Here is an 18499-nt window from a genome sequence, read left to right on the forward strand (position 1 = left end):
TAAAATTTGTTAAAAATTGGTTGGCTGTGAAAAAATTACGTTTCAAAGATTTTATAAGGATATTCATGAATATGTTCTTTTACAACACAGAATAATATTAATAGATAGACTGTAACATGATGATGATGATGATAATAATACACAAAATTTAAAATACCGATAATGTAAATTGTAACCAATTTTAATCATGACAAAATTTTGCATACACCTCTGCTGCTATGATTTATTATTGACAGATTTATTATTAAAAGAAAAGGAGTATTTTTTTTTTTTTTTTAAGATCCAGCAGATGCCAGAAATGCAAAACATAAGGTACATATATCACAGGCTGCATCAACTCAGAACTCACCACAGGAACATATCTGCTAACGAATTCCATCCATCTATCCATCCATTCATCCACCCACTCACCTATTATTATTTGTGTTTATTATTTATTCTATTTTTATATTTGCTTTGCTCTCGTGAAAAATAATGTGCCTTCTTACAGGATTGTAGTTACTTTCTTGTATCCAGTGTGAACCTGATAAAAGCATTTCTCTTTATCATCAGAAACTGTAGCTTAGGTATCGCTGACTATCTTCACCAATCTCTCGATCAATTGTGTGTAGCTTTGGAAGCCAGGAGAGTTTTTTTTTTCTTCTAAAAATCTTCAGTACTTAAATAACGAGATTCTGGTATAATTAATTTCAAAAGAAGAGAAAGACACATCTGGATTAACATTTCTATTAAACGACCTAGTCTACATTTTAACACATTACACTGAAAAATAATACAGATTTTTTTTCTGTATAAAAACTTACTTACATAGGTAGGCCTACATTAATATTATTTTAATAAAAAATAATTATTAAAATCATAATAATATATTTGTGTGTATGTTTACTGTTGTCAAGTTACACACATTTTGCACCTTATTCGTTAATGATGGTCCTGTTATATTCCTGCTTTCCAGGTACAGTACTCACCTCAGCCAAATGTTTAATACTATCTACTACTCCTATGTAGGCCTCAGTGGCGGTTCCTCGGGGGAGGGAAGGGAGGAACGTCCTCCTCACATTTTCTTCTTTTGAAAGTAAATACCAAATAAAATATGTGCCTTGAAATTCGAGGAAGATTCGATAATTTTTAAGTTCATAGCTATAAGAAAAACTCAGTTGATCGAGTTTTAAACGACGCGCAATCATGTGCTGTAGAAAACGGTGAGATTGTCTGTGTAGAGGAAAGGCACTCCATTCCTCCTCTACTGCAGTTAACACACATAGACAACAGCGCACTAGCGGCCAGAGAAAGAAGCAGAGTTTTAAAGCAAGTAAATGAACGGAGAGGGAGGAGATCCTCCTCTGAATCAGTCATGGGCGGGAAATAGAAACCGACTGGTAGTGCAGCAATCTCGCTACCGCTGCCACCTAACGATGTTGCATTCAACCAGACTGTAACACATCTAGGAGGAGACACAACAAAAACAGTTTTAACGCAACGCTATGAAAGACACCATGTAAACTTTTTTTTTTAATTATAAATCAAAAATATTATTCATTGCACTTTATATAGGCTACTATTCATGGTTTGAAACTTTCGTGGATATTTGAAAGTTAAAGTCGGGTTTATGTAAAACAAAGAGGAAGTAGTTTCACGTAGTTGGACCCTGAAATTCACTTCTATTCATTGTTTACTAGACAGGGCAACAACCAAGTTGTCAGTTTTGTACAAATGTATTTGAAACTGAAAGTAGGTACTCCAAACTACATCATTTTTAACATAAAAAATTAATCGGCCACCGGCAGCTTTGAACAATAATGATAGTATGACTTTAAAAGAACTGACATTCTTCAAAAGTATGTGAAACTGAACTTGTAAAATGTACATGTGGCAACACAGACCACGTGGGTGGGTGCAGTGTTCTCGCTTTCCTCAGATTATTTCCCATTTCCATTTCCGTAAAACGGTTCCGGTTACGAGTTAGTAGCTAGTCTCTTCCAACACGTGTGATACTGTAGTGTGCTCGAAAAATGCTACGAGGTTGTGAATTTCCTTGTAATTGTTAATTTGTGCAGTTATTCAACAATGAATGGAAGTGAAATCATAATATATTTTGGACAATTTAGGAAACTCAGTTTACAAGAACAGATTATTGCTATACAGAAGGGAAGGCCAACCCCAACACTACCTGGTCTTACATGTATGCATGTAGGCTAATTTGTAGCATGTTTCATTCAAGAAGGTGTCATTTAGTGCTGTTAATTTCTTTCCTCCTCTTGAGAAATATGCAGGAGCCGCCACTGGTAGGCCTACTCTATCTTATGTACTATTTTTCTTAGTTATTTAACAATTACCCCTTTTCTCTTATTTACTAGTTCCTATTAATTCTCTTCTCATTTTTTCTTAATTATATATAAACATTTTCCTAGTTCCTTCAATTTTATTTCATTTACTGTTCTACATAATTTTCTATATGCTATTTCTACATTAAGTTTTAGCATTTGTTCTTCAATAAATATTTTCCTTGTTCTCTCATTTTCTGGACAAGATAGTAGGATGTGTACCACATCTTCGCCACAGTCTAGTATATACAGTCACGAAGCTCAATACGTAGTAAATATGCAAACATTAGATAGTTGCTCACCACTAGGATCGCTAATATCGCCTCATTACAGGCAATGCAAAATAGTACCATCACAGTCTATTGTTTCTAGCACCCTCAAAACTCAAGCTTCGTGACTGTATATAGTAGACTGTGTCTTCGCCTTGATTGCAGAAAAGGCATATATATATTTTCCTATGCCTCTTCTTCTATTTTTCAATCTTCAAATTCCCAATCTCCACAATGCTAAGCACATGCGTTCTTCCCTGGTTAAATCATAATAACATAACTTTTTGTTTAGCATTTTGCTGGTCTATATTCCAGATTCGAGATACAAAACTGCTCGAATTTGTAATGACATGCCACATATTCTAAACGGTATTGTGGTGTTGATGGTTATCATATGATGATGATAATGATTTTTAAGGCATCTCTTTTTAGACTCTCATTTTCATTACGTAATTCCCACTTCTTAATTTAAACAAAATTGGGCATTCCTTTTCTAGTTTAACACCATGGTATATGAGATTAGTCAATATCAGACTGCTGGCATTAGAACTGACATATGCAGTACAAAGAAAAGCCATAAAATTGTCTATAATTACTGAAATTGTATGTATATTAACTACTTAGTGTTAAGCATTGATTTCATCAGTTCATGAATTGTTTTTATTTGTGACCAGACTATTCTCGATAATTTGTAGTTCTCGCGTAATTGCCCCCTCCTCCATTTTTCACCTCCGAATTTTGAGAAAAAAGACAGGATGGAGATTAGGCGAGTATATACAGCATTTCCTTTTCTGCACTCATTTAAGGGAATATATTTATTTATTTTAAATAACTTCATACCAGGTAGTACTTCAGTGATATACTGTACTGTATGAATACAGTATAAAATATATTAAAAGAGTATAACCAAGAATGAAAAAAATATATATCTTAAACAATACAGAATTTTTGCAGTCATTGCCTAGTAACGTAATGTTGTTGCAAAATAAATGTTCCATATTTTAAGCAAAATGGAGAAAAGAGTACTACCAGATATGTTAAAAGGTATGTACAAAATTTAATGTCATATGGAATTATGGGAGTCAACTAATGAATTAGATTGCATTTTTTATAATGCAGAAATAATGTGAAGTTTAAGTAACAGAACATACTGTAAAACATATTTTCAAGAACTCAACATACGAACTAACAGAACCATGTATTTATATTTTGGAAACAGTTTGTTACATACATACAAATTTTGAACAATTCATACAAAATAGCATTAACTTATACATGAACATTTCACTATAAGCTGTAAAACAATTATTCATTTAAATAATATAAGAACATAAAAAAAATACTAAATTCATAAGGGTGTAATATTATATAATTTGTTTCTAAAAAGATTTTATGTTTTAAATTTAAGTAAATTTAGATTAAATGTAAGAACATTTTTACTAAAATATTGTTTACATAGTGTAAATGAATTTATGGAATACTTTGAATTATCTTGACGAAATTAATATTCCTGTATAGAGATTTATAGTGAGTAAACATAAACAAATGGGCTATGATAGGTTGAAAACCAAAGGACAAACATAACATCGTGGATGTACAAAATTGTTTGGTGAGATCAGTAGCCTAATAATAACTAAGTTTTCCTGCTTTGTGTGCTGACTATTTTTCGTTTTCAAGTGTACTAATAAGTTAGTAAGTGTGACATTATACTTATAGAGTGAATACTAAAGATTGGAGCGTGATAGAGAACATTGTTGTTGTTTAGTCAACTGTCCGAAGAGAGGTCTGAACCTCACAAGTGATACCAACAAGACACAACTTGTGAGGCAACTAGGCCAGGAGATAATGGGGTATGGTGGCCAGTTCCTTTTAGAGGACATTGTGGTGATGAAATTTGAGATAGGAACTATCATGGTATATGATGATTAGTTATGGAGATATTAGAGGCAATACTCAAAAGCCAAATGGGGTACATGTAATAGTTATTTTTGATCCATGGCACGTAGTAATTAGAGTTAAATGTCAAGAACATAACACACAACAACGATGTGATGTGTGCGACATGTACCTGTCCCTGAAATGGTCGGATTTCGTGGTTTCAGCGTAAGAATTGTGAAGTAAATAACTGTAGTTGGTTTATTTTCAAGTACTGTACTGTGAGTTCTCTGTGCAGTGTCCCAGTTCAAACTGATGTTACAATACGTATCTGTTTTGCATTTTGAAGTAAGGTAAGTACGTGATGTTTACATTGCGTACGTCAAGCAAGCGTCAGTTTTCAAAGTGTGGTGCACGATCCACCCATTGTAAGGCACTGAACTAAATCCTAGCAAACTTATGTGCGTGATGCTTGGAGTGACGAAAGAGTAATTTGGAAGTGCGGGATGTTCGACGAGGAAATGTGGGAGTTGCAGCCTCAGCTTAAACCTTGCATATAGAAGCATTTCCTATGGAAATAATACTTGTCCTATTAAACAATTTAGAAAGATTGCAAGATAAGAGTATCGTTCCTATCTTATTTATGCATGTTTTGACGTGGTCTATTACACCCTGGTCTTCGAAGACGGCATTTAGTATTCACCCTATATATTGCAAAGGGACGTGTAATATGATTAAAGACATTATTAAGAAGTTTATTAAGATGGATCTAAAATTTATATTTTCTTCATATTTGTTTTATTGGAGCATTTTCAGAACACCCTAACCATTTAATAATTTGCTTAACCGAATCAATAAAATAATTATTGAAATTACGAGGATGAATTCCAAAGTCATCATATGTGCAATTTATAGGACTCGTAACATTGTTTATAACGTTTCATATCTCTAATCTTTTTAGCTGAATTTTCGATAGAATGTGCATTTTAGTTAAGTTTAGCCTGTTTTAAAAGATTCCAATCGGTCACATAGCATTGATACCTCCATGTTCTCCATCATGAAGTCATTTCTTTGATGGAAAATTTGGTATGAGGACATATTTCAGAGAGTTAGTGGTCGGTATTATTAAAAGATATAAAATCTTTCTCCAATATAACACTAATAATTTCAGAATAAACAAATACATCAAGCATTATTATTATTATTATTAGCAGCAGCAGCAGTAGCAGTAGCAGTAGTATTTATTTTGGTTTGTACCTACCCAGTGGCGTATACTGGTTAAAGGGTTTGGGCTACCGCTGACCCTATTATTACACAAAATATATCTAACAATTACTTTAATTTTAATTACTATGGTAAAACTAATAATACAAAATTATTACATTATGTTATATTATAAACTTTTTTTTTGTAATTTCCTTGGGCTACCGCCAGTAGCCCCGGTAGCCCGCAAAATACGCCCCTGTACCTACCATACCATAACTAATAACAAGAGGGGCAAACTGTCCCAAGTTGATTGATATTTAAAAGTATTTCATCTGATTGATTGTAGCACGAGAGCAGAAGCAATGTCTGAACTATCAACGAAAGAATGCAAAGAAAATACGTGAACTCAAGAAAGACATAAAAAATGTTCGAAATGTTTTCTCTGAAACACAATCTAGAAATAAACAGCAGCTTCTTAACTTACTCCAGCATCACCCAAAAATTCAATTGGCCTGTAAGGAAATGGAACCTCTGGTAAGGTGTTTTATTTTGATGGTTCAAGAATTCCCTAACTGGACCCTCCACAGTAATTGAGAATGGATAAAAGAATTCTGAGAGTTGGGAATGAATGGCTTGTTTATACACAAACAACACTTCAATGGAACATTCCCTGTAACATCTCAATGCAAGTGGTTTTGCGTGAGAAATTAATGTAAAAGGGGTGTAACATGTTTACGAGGGGGATCCAGGAAATAACGACTGTTTTGTTGTAATAATTAAAAATATATATATTTATTTGAAAAAACAAAGTCTGTTACATAACTGAAGCTTCCTTTACTTCTCTACATAATCAACACCTACATTTAAACATTTGTCGTATCTGTTCACTAGCTTTAGAATTCCCGTGTTATACTCCTCTGCCGCCAGTTCATTAAGCCAGGTGTTCACTGTCTTCTTCAACTCTTCATCACTTCCAAAACGCATACCACCCAGAAAGTCTTTCAGCTTAGTGAAAAGGTGAAAATCGCTAGGAGCAAGGTCTGGACTATAGGGCGGATGATCAAAGATTTCCCAACCGAATTGATCCAGCAATTCTCGAGTTGAAGCAGCAGTGTGCGGGCTGGCGTTGTCGTGAAGAAGCACAACTCCTCTCGAAAGCATTCCTCGCCTCTTGTTTTGGATGGCTCGCCGTAGTTTTCGTAAAGTCTCACAATAACGATTTGCATTGATCGTAGTGCCTTTTGGCATGAAATCCAGCAAAAGAACACCTTTGCGATCCCAAAAGACAGTAGCCATGACTTTTTGTGTTGAGAGAGTCTGTTTGAATTTTCTCAGTTTCTTGGGTGATGAGGGATGATGCCACTGACGTGATTGGCGCTTGGTCTCTGGGGTGTTGTGAGACACCCAGGTCTCATCACCAGTCACAATTTGATCAAGAAAGGCGTCTCCATCTGTGTGATATCGCATCAAGAATGTCAATGCTGAGGCCATTCTCTGAGTTTTGTGTTGGTCACTCAGTTGCCGTGGAACCCATCGTGCACAGATTTTGTGGTAGCCAAGATGTTGCGACACAATTTCAGCAAGCAAAGAACGAGAAATGTAAGGAAAGGCAATATGCAATTCGTCGAGTGATGTGCGCCTGTCTTGCAAGATTCTGTCGTTCACTTTAGTCTTCAGGTCTTCTGTAATAAGTGATGGGCATCCGGGTCGAGTTTCGTGGACATTTGTTCGCCCATTGTTGAACATTTCGCACCATTTTCTCACATTTCTTTCATTCATTACAGTATCACCATACACTTCTTTCAATTGCCGGTAAATTTCTGCAGGTTTCAAATGTCAGGCATTCAAAAATCGAATCACACTCCTCACCTCACAGTCGGTGGGATTATCAATCACGTCGTTCATTTTGAAGTAACACAAAATGCACAATGGCGACTTGTTGCAACCAGTACTCACAACATTATGAGAACACATGTTAAGGAAGCCCAGTTGACCTTCAAACAAGGAAGGGGAGTCAGCTGTGCGGCGGGTATGCGCGAACAGTCGTTATTTCCTGGATCCCCCTCGTACATTACATTTTACATGAAAAGTTAAAAGTCTTTTACAGATACTTTTTGTCTTTTAAAAGGGCATTTGGGGATAAAGGTATGGAAAAATATAGTATACATTGCTGTAAAGATGAATCTACATGCTTAAATTTTCCATGTACTTACGCATGCAATCTGGGGAGAATACTGAAAGAATCAAGTTGAAAACGCATGTTCAATTAAGTTGCATGCAGATTTTGTCTCTATATGATACGTTGAACATCATCTTCACTATATATATATATATATATATATATATATATATATATATATATATATATATATATAAATTAATACATATGAAATATCAACCCAATACTTAGGTCTACTTGATTCTCAAAATTGTGATTGAACAGTTCATAGGCATTTGTATTTGCGATAATCTTCAATAAAGCTAATCGTACTTGCCGCCATTTTCACCAAACAAAACAATTTTCAGTTTATTCACGGCTACCTACAACAATTGGCTGCTTGTTACATGCTACTGTTGAACGAAATAACGCACAAGATACCCAGTGATAATGCGTAGCTTTCAATTGCTGCATGTACTCTCATTTTTAGTGGAAAAAGGAATGCACAATTGAATGCATTTCGTTCACTCTTGCATGCATTGCTTGAATGCGTAAAGTTGAACCATGTAGATGCACCTTTAAGATTAATATTTAATATCAATTAATAAATATACATGTAATGAAAATGACGTTCAAAACGGCGCACAATGGAGACACAAAATCTTCATGCATATTAATTGAACGCGCGTTTTAAACTTAATTCTTTCAATATTCTTCCCAGACTGCATTTGTACACTCAGGGTAAATTGAACCGTGCAGAGGCAGCTTAAGAGATTTAAAGGGGACAGAAAATCTGTCGGTAACTACTACCATCCCAAATACCCCGGGGACACATGAAGTGTCGTGATTACGGCATTGCACTGAAATCTGGAAGGTCACGGGTTCGATTCCCGATGGTGTCACAGATTTTCTCTATTGATCTAATCATTTCAGTCGCATTATGACCCTGGAGCTTACTTAGTCTCTAACAGAAAGTAGTACCAGGGATATTTCCTTAGAGTAGTGTGAGCAGAAGTCCTGTTTTTTACCAGACTGTCCCATTTTTACGGCCTCATTTCCCTATTTGTTATAAACAACTGTGTGCAGAATCTTATCCCGAAACTTCTTAAAAACATTCGAAGGTAATTGAAAAATAATATTGCTAGTGAGTTTTTCAATACCTTTGGTACCGGTAGTGAAATAAACATTTTTTTATATTTTCCACCAGGTGGCAACAACTTCACTTCATATTTTTCTTTCCCAAGATGGAAGTCCCGAAACCTTGACGGTCTTTTTCAACAATCCACAATTCGTTCTTTATTTATTAAAGTTCATTCATAGCCAACCTAAACTATGCACTCAGGACACAAAAAGTTGGAAAAAGAGTAGGTCTATATTTATGGCAACGAAATAGCAGAATAGCTGAGTTAAAAGAACAGACTTTCAATAGAAAGAAGCAACCATTTTTAACATACGTTATTCTCGAAATAGCCTAGATAACCAACTGATGGGGAAGGGGGGGGGGAACGCACACTCCCCCCTCCTCCTCCCCGCTATCCCTCTCCTTGCCTCAGGGCAGTTTGATTCCTCTCAATTCCTGAATTTTTTCCATCGTTGTTTGAGTGGTATGGGGATTTGCATTGTTCTGTTGCAAGAAAATTATATTTCGATTAACTAATTCTGGGTACCTCTCTCTCAAAACTTCATGAATTCGTTCTAGCTGTTGAAAATTAAGACTGCACGTCCATTTGGAACAAATCCCAGTGTATTCTACCTTCAAAATTCCACCAGACACATAATATTACTTTAGGGCTGAACCGCTTTTAACAAAAACTTTGGTGGACTGATGGGGATCCAGTCAGTTTTGAGGTGTCAGGGTTGCGTTAATAAACCCATTTTTCATCTCGTGTGATGATTCTCCTAACAAATCTATCAGCCCTGGAATTTGTGATAATCTGAAAACAGACATTCCAATTTGCATTGAGTCTGTTCAGGTGCCAATTCTGAAGTACAGATCTACAACTTCTGTATGATTTTGTAAGGGTCTTAATGTGGCAATGTATTGCATCTTTGAAGCACAATGTTCTTCTAACAATCTACGAATATTTTTTTTTTTTTTTTGTGGATTTCCTTCCAAAACTCTCAATGTTTCATAACTTAGGTCTTCCAGAATGTTATAAAAATATGTCTCTCTCTCACTCTCCATCACTGAGACACTGGAACTATTGTTGTGCTATGCGCTCACTAATGACACCTTAACCCTCGACTTCACATATTGTTCGAATCGAGGCAGGAGCTTTGTTTCCAGTAGTGCTTTAGAAGTACTCTAATCTCTAGCTTTATTACCTCCATTTTATATTCCTTGTATTAACAATTGACGAGTGTCACATGCTCACAATACACATTAATAACTAGCGCCCTGTAAACTGCATTGCCCAACTAAAGAAAATAATTAAAATCTTACAAAACACCAAACTTAACGAACTAACATTACTGTCTTATGAGCCGACCTAATAATATTGTGTTTCAGCTGCAGATTTCTTTATCCTTAATACAAGAACGTAAGTTTCTGATTTAGTGAGTTACAATATTGTTTATTGTTTTTCTTTTACAGCAAGTCATAGATCACATGAAACAGCTGGCCTTTACACAGCGTAAGGAACTGGATCATCTTAAACACATGAAGAAACAGGAGCTGAAAAAGCTGAAACAACTCCAGGTTTGACCCCTGATCACTTATACACGTAATCAGGGATTTGACATAGCCCAATCATTCTTTAAACTGAGTCCAAGTTATTGCGGAGATTTTTTTTACTAATGCCACCAGGTTGTCTTTCGACATTTCTGGTCTTCTCTCCTGGCAGTACAGTAGCGTGCAAATTAATCCGAACAACGTAATTACTTATGCAAAAACACTCAAACGGGATAAAGAAAAGGATCTAAGACATACCTCAGTAATCTATGTGACCTCCCTTGTTCCTAATAACAGCTCTGAGACGATTTGGCATGGATTCCACTAATTTCCCACAAATATTCTTCATCGCGAAACCATACACCAATGAGGGCAGAAATCATCTTCTCCTTTGTAGAACAATCCATTTTTTGCATTCTTCTTTTGCAAATTGACCACAAGTTCTCAATGGGGTTGATGTCGGGTGAGTTGCCTGGCCAGGGAAGTACCTGATTATTCTTCTTGTTGAAGAATTCTGTAGTTTTTCGAGACATATGGCATGGTGCCAGGTCTTGTTGGAACACACCTCTGCCATCCGGAAATGATTTTTGCAGCTGGGGTACGATTCTGGTTTCCAATAAGTGAATATATTTGTCAGAATTCATCATTCCCTTGATAGTTATTAATGCTCCGGGCCCTTCATGTGTAAAACAACCCCAAACATTACTTTAGGGGGGGTATTTGGGTGCTTGTTGGAGATGAGCTGCTGTTACTTTTTCGGATCCTTTCCGTACGTTGAAACACGGTGGCCGTGGACCTCAAAATGAGACTCATCGGAAAAAAGTACATTCTTCCAGTCATTCACTGTCCAATGTTGATGTAATTTTGCCCACATTAAGCGTTTTTTGCACATAACAGGGGTTAGCAGTTGCTTCTTAATAGGCTTACGAGCCCTTCGTCCAGCTTCCAAAAGCCTACGCCACACTGTTGTGACGTGAATATTCGCCCCAGTGGTAGCCATTAACTCGCGGGTTAAGTCGACAGCAGTTAGTGTAGGATTTAATTTACTTTTCCTGACAATTAAACGATCATCTGCAGGTGATGTCTTCCTTTTCTGGCCACAGTTTCCTTTTTTTCTGGGGTGTGATGGATCCAGTCTCCCTGTATCGTTTTATGATCGAATTAACAGTAGCCAAACCGATGTGACATTCTGCAGCAATTTGCCTCTGTGTCGTAGAAGAATGATCTGCTAATGTTATAATTTTAGACCGTTTTCGTGGAGTTGTAAACATTTGTGAAGACGACAGAATGTACACAGGATTGCAGTATTAAGTCTTCAACACAACTGAAATGCTTATAAGTACAAAATGACAGGCAAAATGTTACATATTATAAAAAAAAATAATGACAGACCTTCAACAATGGAATTACACGTACTACAGATGTCAATTAAAGCGGTATGAGCAGCTGTGAGGCCAACAATGACAGGAAATGTAAAAATATGTCGTGTTCGGATTAATTTGCACGCTACTGTAGCTTAGGTGTAACTCACTTCTGAGGTTCGGGGTGCCCGGTTGTCAGAGTTACATTACCCTGATGATATGATACTGTTCTCCAACCAGGAGATGAACCGTGAAAGGAATGTGCTTACTATTGCGTCATCTATTGGAGCAAAGTAGATAGATAATATTACCGTTATAACGTCAGTTTAAAAACCATGTGCTCTTCTGCATATGTTATTTCCTGTATGGAGAAATTAAAAGACCAGGAGATTAGCAGTGATCTAATTTTGTAACTAGGGTAGTATCAATATGTGTGTGTATCAATGTTATTGTTTGTGCTGTGTGTGACCTTATGACATCTTATGACATCAACATTCATTCACAGCATTACCCCGCTTCGTCTCAGTCCCCAAAGACTTTCTCGTGGTTGGAGTACAGTAGTATGACTACATATGATTATGTGGTGCCAGGAGAGGTCTTAAATTTAAACTTAACTTAAATTTCACACCATGAACGAACACAGGAATAATTCCTTTTAAGGAAAAATTCCTATGCTCGAACCTAGAACCTCATGAACTGTAGCCAGAAGCTGTGACCACTAGACTATGAGGCTAGATATAAAATAATTGAAACAGCTGCTTATGTATTCATTTAATGCCCTATATTTTCACTATTGTATTTATATTTGTCAGCTCTGTTCATGAATGACGTTTGAATACCTAGAGATTGCTCTTAAAAATTTATACAAAATATCCACATGTCATGTTTTTACTTCCTTTATATTTTCTTTTTCAAAATATGTAGTAATTATAATAAATCATCATAATCATACAAACAAATATAAGACTCAAGGCCTGTTACGGCTCAGTGATTCATTCTCGGTCAACCTTTTTCTTTTTGGACGATCCAAAAATCTCTTCCCTTGGGGACAGTATTGAAGAAGTCTATTCTGATTCATTTGTTGGACATGATTTTTTCACTGCAGCTGGTACTTGTTTATAAACTGTGAGACTGGTTGTAATTGAAGTTCTTGCATGACATCCTCATTTCTTTTGTGGTCCAAGCGACTATATCCTAGTGTTGCTCTCATAAATATCATTTCGCAGGCTGTTATTTTGCTGATATGAGTACTTCTCATTGTCCATGCTTCACCACCATAACAAAGTACACATCCAGCTAAGGTTTTATACAAACATATATTATAATAAAGATTTATCAATTTTACGGGTTTCAAAGGAAATGTGAGCTTTTGAGATACATTTTTGCACTAATATTATATACAATTGACTTCCCCGAAGTGTAAATATGTCACTACATAAATTTAGCTTTGCGAGACCTATGATAGGGAAATTTGTTGTTGTTTTCTAATGCCAGGCGTTTGACAGTAAAGTCATTTGACCTCTTGCACTCCAATATTTTTCAAAGATATTATCATGGTCAGCCACTGAAGCACAGATATAGGGAAATTTGTAATTTAAAACTTAAGGTTGCTGAAAGCTCGAATCTTGAACTAGTACTATTTTTTCGTATTGTAGACTCATGCCATAACAATCTGCGCTCTTGAAACTGATAGTACCAGATCGGAATAATATTGGATTTTTCTGTTCACATTTACTTCGATTGATTTTGTATTTATCAATTTAATTATTATTTCTCTCTTCAGAGACCCTGATGTATCTAAAATAAACTCTTCGTTCCATTTTATAACATATTTTAGGCTCTTAAATTAAAATGACTTAATTATGTGTTACCTAGTGAACTGAGGCTTTTGCGAGATGAGCATGTGCTGTATTATGTATCTGGAACTTATAAATTGTCGGCAGCCCATTCTTTTTGCTGAAAGATGTACTAGTTCAAAATGAGAAGAATCTCTCTCTATCTGAGCTAATTTAGTCTTCTTGTTCATAGATTTCTCCACTCTTAGCTGTTGCCTCTTGTTTCCCAACGTCATATCTCTCTATCTCTCCACTGACCACAGTATATTTATACTGTGCACTGACCCTCCTCCAATCCTTCCTGGTGCAGACCATTCCATTACTTTCTTCAGTAGTCACTCATACTAATTTTCCATCCTCTGTAACATGTCCATACCATCCCAATGACCTTGCTTCTAACCTCTCCGTAACAGTTTCTACTGCATTCATTTCTTCGTTGATCTCTTCATTTCTGACATGGTCCAAACGAATGTACTGCAGGTTCCTTCTCAAAGCATTCATTTCTACTGCGTCTATTTTTATTTTCATTGTTCCAGTAGCTATTTTAGTAAGAGGTGAAAATAAGCACTTAAAAACGTACATATGCATTTGGAACTCATTTTCTGATACATTACTTTTCGCATTAGCTGCAGGCAGCAGAGTTGAACGATTTTGATAAATTGCCGGGATTAAATCTTCATAAGCCCAGATACACAGAGCAAACACTAACAAATAAAATTGAAAATGTTGGAATGAGATACAATGCTGCTGCAAAGATTAACAAGATATACAGAAATATCACTGAAATACTCAAACAGGTATGTACAGATTATATTCTTTTCTTTTCTTTAATAATAATAATAATAATAATAATAATAATAATAATAATAATAATAATAATAATAATAATAATAATAATAATAATAATCTATACTAATAATAAATCTGTAGCCGAAATTTTTCTGGTAATTTTCGATTTTCCAAAAATAATTGGTCCTAACATATATAATTAACCACCCTGAAACCGAAAATCGCTTTTTTGAAATTTTTGTTTGTATGTCTGTCTGTCTGTATGTATGTTTGTTACCTTTTCACGCGATAATCGCTGAACGGATTTCGATGAAAATTGGAATATAAATTAAGTTCGTTGTAATTTAGATTTTAGGCTATATGACATTCAAAATACATTATTTAAAAGGGGGGTTATAAGGGGACCTTAATTAAATAAATCGAAATATCTCGCTTATTATTGATTTTTGTGAAAAATGTTACATAACAAAACTTTCTTTAAAAATAATTTGCGATAAGTTTTATTCCTTGAAAAATTTTGATAGGACTGATATTTAATGAGATAAATGAGTTTTAAAATTAAAATAACTACCATCCAAGGCCGTACAATGAAATAAAAAACAAATGACTTTGTCTATAAGTGGCCTTGGACAGCAACAATCGAAAGCTATGAAAGATAGCCTACAGAGAATGTTTCTGTGTTTGCATGAAGTAATATCGGAAGCTAAATTAACCAATTTGTATAATTAATTATTATTTCACCATTGGAAAGTGTAGTTTCTCTAGGTGGACATAATGCTATAATGTTATTACAGTAACTTCTGATATAATATAATATAAGTTATTTGAAGGCTTCAGAACCATAGTGGGCCAAACGTCATTTACTGAATACGTAGAAAACAAGGGTTAAAATTAAGTTATTACCATAATTCAATGGAAACCTATAACAAGTAAAATAAAATATACACATTAAATCTAAATGATGTCAATGTTCATTGAACTATGGTTGCATGTAATACAAATTAAGAAACATGTTAAAGGAATTGTCATTGCACCAAATGAGTGTCTCTGGACCATAATGATCGCATTTTAATTATTTGGATGCAATTTAAATTAAGTAACATATTAAACGATTTATCCTTCTAACAAACACGAATGTTCCCTGGATCAAATGTCCTATTTTAATTATGTAATTACTTTATATTTATTTCTAATGGGTGCAGCAGAGCGCACGGGTACGGCTAGTAGTAGTAATAATAATAATAATAATAATAATAATAATAATAATAATAATTATTATTATTATTATTTCTCACAAAGAAAGGGAGACATCTGCCTGACAGACCAGGTAACCATTCAGATTCAGATTACAAACATATAAGAATTTAATCTAATTAACATGAAAACTGTACTGGTACTAATTTGAAAATTAGTATTACTAACTATAAAAATTAAGTGTGTTTGTCATTTTAAACTGAAATTTCAAGGGGGCAATAGAATATATTAAAATAAATAAAAAATACTCACTATGTGTTTTGTAATTAATTAGACTTTCAGCCTAATTTCACGATGCGTTGTTGCTCAACTAGGCCAGACTGGAAATGGATATGGATGGTAGTATGGGAATTATCCTAGTCAGGAACATTGTTTTTTAAATAATATTTTGGTGAAAGGGAAAAATGATATGAAAAAAATGTATAAGATTTCTACAAACGATGAAAACGAAGTCAAAGTGACTAAGAGAATTAGAAAACAATGTGAACAGATTAGGACTAAATTGGGTATAGCAAAAAATTGGTGCAATTAATATAAATTTAATAGATAAAATTATAATGCTGAGATATAATAAAATAACGTTCAGCAATTTAAACAGTCTAAAGTCATTAAAAGATTATATAGAAATGAAAATCGTATGGGGACAGGAAGAATACATAAGAATTAACACCAGGGAAGAATGGACGGGTCTAGCAGGTGAAGATTGGGAATCTGGAGATTAAAAAATAGAAGAGGAGACATAGGAAAATATATATGCCCCTTCTGTAATCAAAAAGAAGATGTGGTACACATTCTACTATTTTGCCCAGAAAATGAGAGAACAAGGAAAATATTTATTGAAGAACAAATGCTAAAACTTAATGTAGATATAGTGTATAGAAAATAATGTAGAACACTGAATGAAAGAAAATTGAAGAAACGTGAAAAATTGTTATATATAAATAGAACATGGGAAGAGAAAACTAAGCTATAAAGAAATGTATATTAAGGACTAAAGATAAATAGTACATAACAATATATAGCAGTGGTGAAGCTAAGGTGTTAATACTGGTAGACTAAAAACATCTGCTTACCTTGTATCTTTTTATAGAAAAGATGTTTATCGGCTTTTCTAGCAGACTAAAAACATCTGCTTACCTTGTATCTTTTTATAGAACAGATGTTTATCGGCTTTTCTAGCAGACTAAAAACATCTGCTTACCTTGTATCTTTTTATAGAAAAGATGTTTATCGGCTTTTCTAGCAGACTAAAAACATCTGCTTACCTTGTATCTTTTTATAGAAAAGATGTTTATCGGCTTTTCTAGCAGACTAAAAACATCTGCTTACCTTGTATCTTTTTATAGAACAGATGTTTATCAGCTTTTCTAGTAGATTAAAAACATCTGGTTACCTTGCATCTTTTTATAGAACAGGTGTTTATTGGCTTTTCTAGTAAACTAAAAACATATGCTTACCTTGTATCTTTTTATAGAACAGATGTTTATCAGCTTTTCTAGTAGATTAAAAACATCTGGTTACCTTGCATCTTTTTATAGAACAGATGTTTATCGGCTTTTCTAGTAGACTAAAAACATCTGCTTACCTTGTATCTTTTTATAGAACAGATGTTTATCGGTTTTTCTAGTAGACTAAAAACATCTGCTTACCTTGTATCTTTTTATAGAACGGATGTTTATCGGCTTTTCTAGTAGACTAAAAACATCTGCTTACCTTGTATCTTTTTATAGAACAGATGTTTATCGGCTTTTCTAGTAGACTAAAAACATCTGCTTACCTTGTATCTTTTTATAGAACAGATGTTTATCGGCTTTTCTAGTAGACTAAAAACATCTGCTTACCTTGTATCTTTTTATAGAACAGATGTTTACCGGCTTTTTTAGTAGACTAAAAACATCTGCTTACCTTGTATCTTTTTATAGAACAGATGTTTATCGGTTTTTCTAGTAGACTAAAAACATCTGCTTACCTTGTATCTTTTTATAGAACAGATGTTTATCGGTTTTTCTATCAGATACAGACCCTACAAGAAGATGATGACCACTCATTTTCAGCCCCAAATAGAATACAGGTAAAACAATATAACTTATTTGTCTCAGAGCACCCTGTTAGCCAAGGATATTTCTTACACCATGACAACTGAAACTTTCTATTTTGTCTTCCTCCATTCACTATTTTAATATGTAAATGTGATGTCGATCTATCTTTGTAAGCTCATTTTGTTTCATAGGTCCAACTTGAAAACAGTTTCTCTTTCAATTCCACAAATAATGACGCTCAATGTTCTCTCAGTATGAGCCATTTTACACAAAATTAAAATGTAACACATGCACTTCTGATTAAACTAAACTCAACAATGCAATGTTTTCAGAGAACACCAATATAGCGCGATGTAACAGAAGGCTAGCCTCCTTTTGTACGCAGATGTAGCAAATCAATACTTCCTCCCTGATCCCCCCCCCCCCCCTCAAGCTTGTGAGTCAAGGTCGTAACCATCCCTTTACAGGCTTTTGCCTTAAGCCTCGCTGCTCACACTGCTCTCTCCATACTGGAATGACTGCCAACAGTGAAATTAATATATATATTTATTTATTCTGGTAGAGTTAAGGTCATGAGGCCTTCTCTTCCACACTACCATCGTTATTACGAACTTATAGGCCTACTGTTACTAGGAATAATAACTCAAATTTTTTAGGTAAGCTATGCCTCAAAAGAGCTTCGCCGCTGATATACAGTAATAATATATAGTAGTAAACA

At 34.6% G+C, this 18499-nt stretch overlaps 1 protein-coding gene across 1 annotated transcript; it reads left to right on the forward strand.

Moving 5' to 3' along the window:
- The first annotated feature begins 3552 nt into the window (after positions 1-3552).
- LOC138716536 (uncharacterized) lies at positions 3553-18128 on the forward strand. Its single transcript, XM_069849691.1, has 5 exons — positions 3553-3637; positions 6021-6208; positions 10426-10530; positions 14326-14496; positions 18114-18128. Exons 1-5 carry the CDS (start codon positions 3583-3585, stop codon positions 18126-18128), a joined length of 534 nt encoding a protein of 177 aa, XP_069705792.1. The 5' UTR covers positions 3553-3582.
- Positions 18129-18499: the final 371 nt, after the last annotated feature.

This window comes from Periplaneta americana, chromosome 16 (genome assembly GCF_040183065.1).
Source record: "Periplaneta americana isolate PAMFEO1 chromosome 16, P.americana_PAMFEO1_priV1, whole genome shotgun sequence".
Taxonomy (NCBI): Eukaryota; Metazoa; Arthropoda; class Insecta; order Blattodea; family Blattidae; genus Periplaneta; species Periplaneta americana.

What these genes read in the sequence shown, in the direction of transcription:
- LOC138716536 (XM_069849691.1), top strand. Translation starts at nt 3,583, where the DNA reads ATGTTCCATATTTTAAGCAAAATGGAGAAAAGAGTACTACCAGATATG. An exon ending in ACTACCAGATATGTTAAAAG is followed by an intron (nt 3,638 to 6,020) that starts GTATGTACAAAA and finishes GATTGATTGTAG; the next exon opens with CACGAGAGCAGAAGCAATGT. An exon ending in AAAAGCTGAAACAACTCCAG is followed by an intron (nt 10,531 to 14,325) that starts GTTTGACCCCTG and finishes TTTTCGCATTAG; the next exon opens with CTGCAGGCAGCAGAGTTGAA.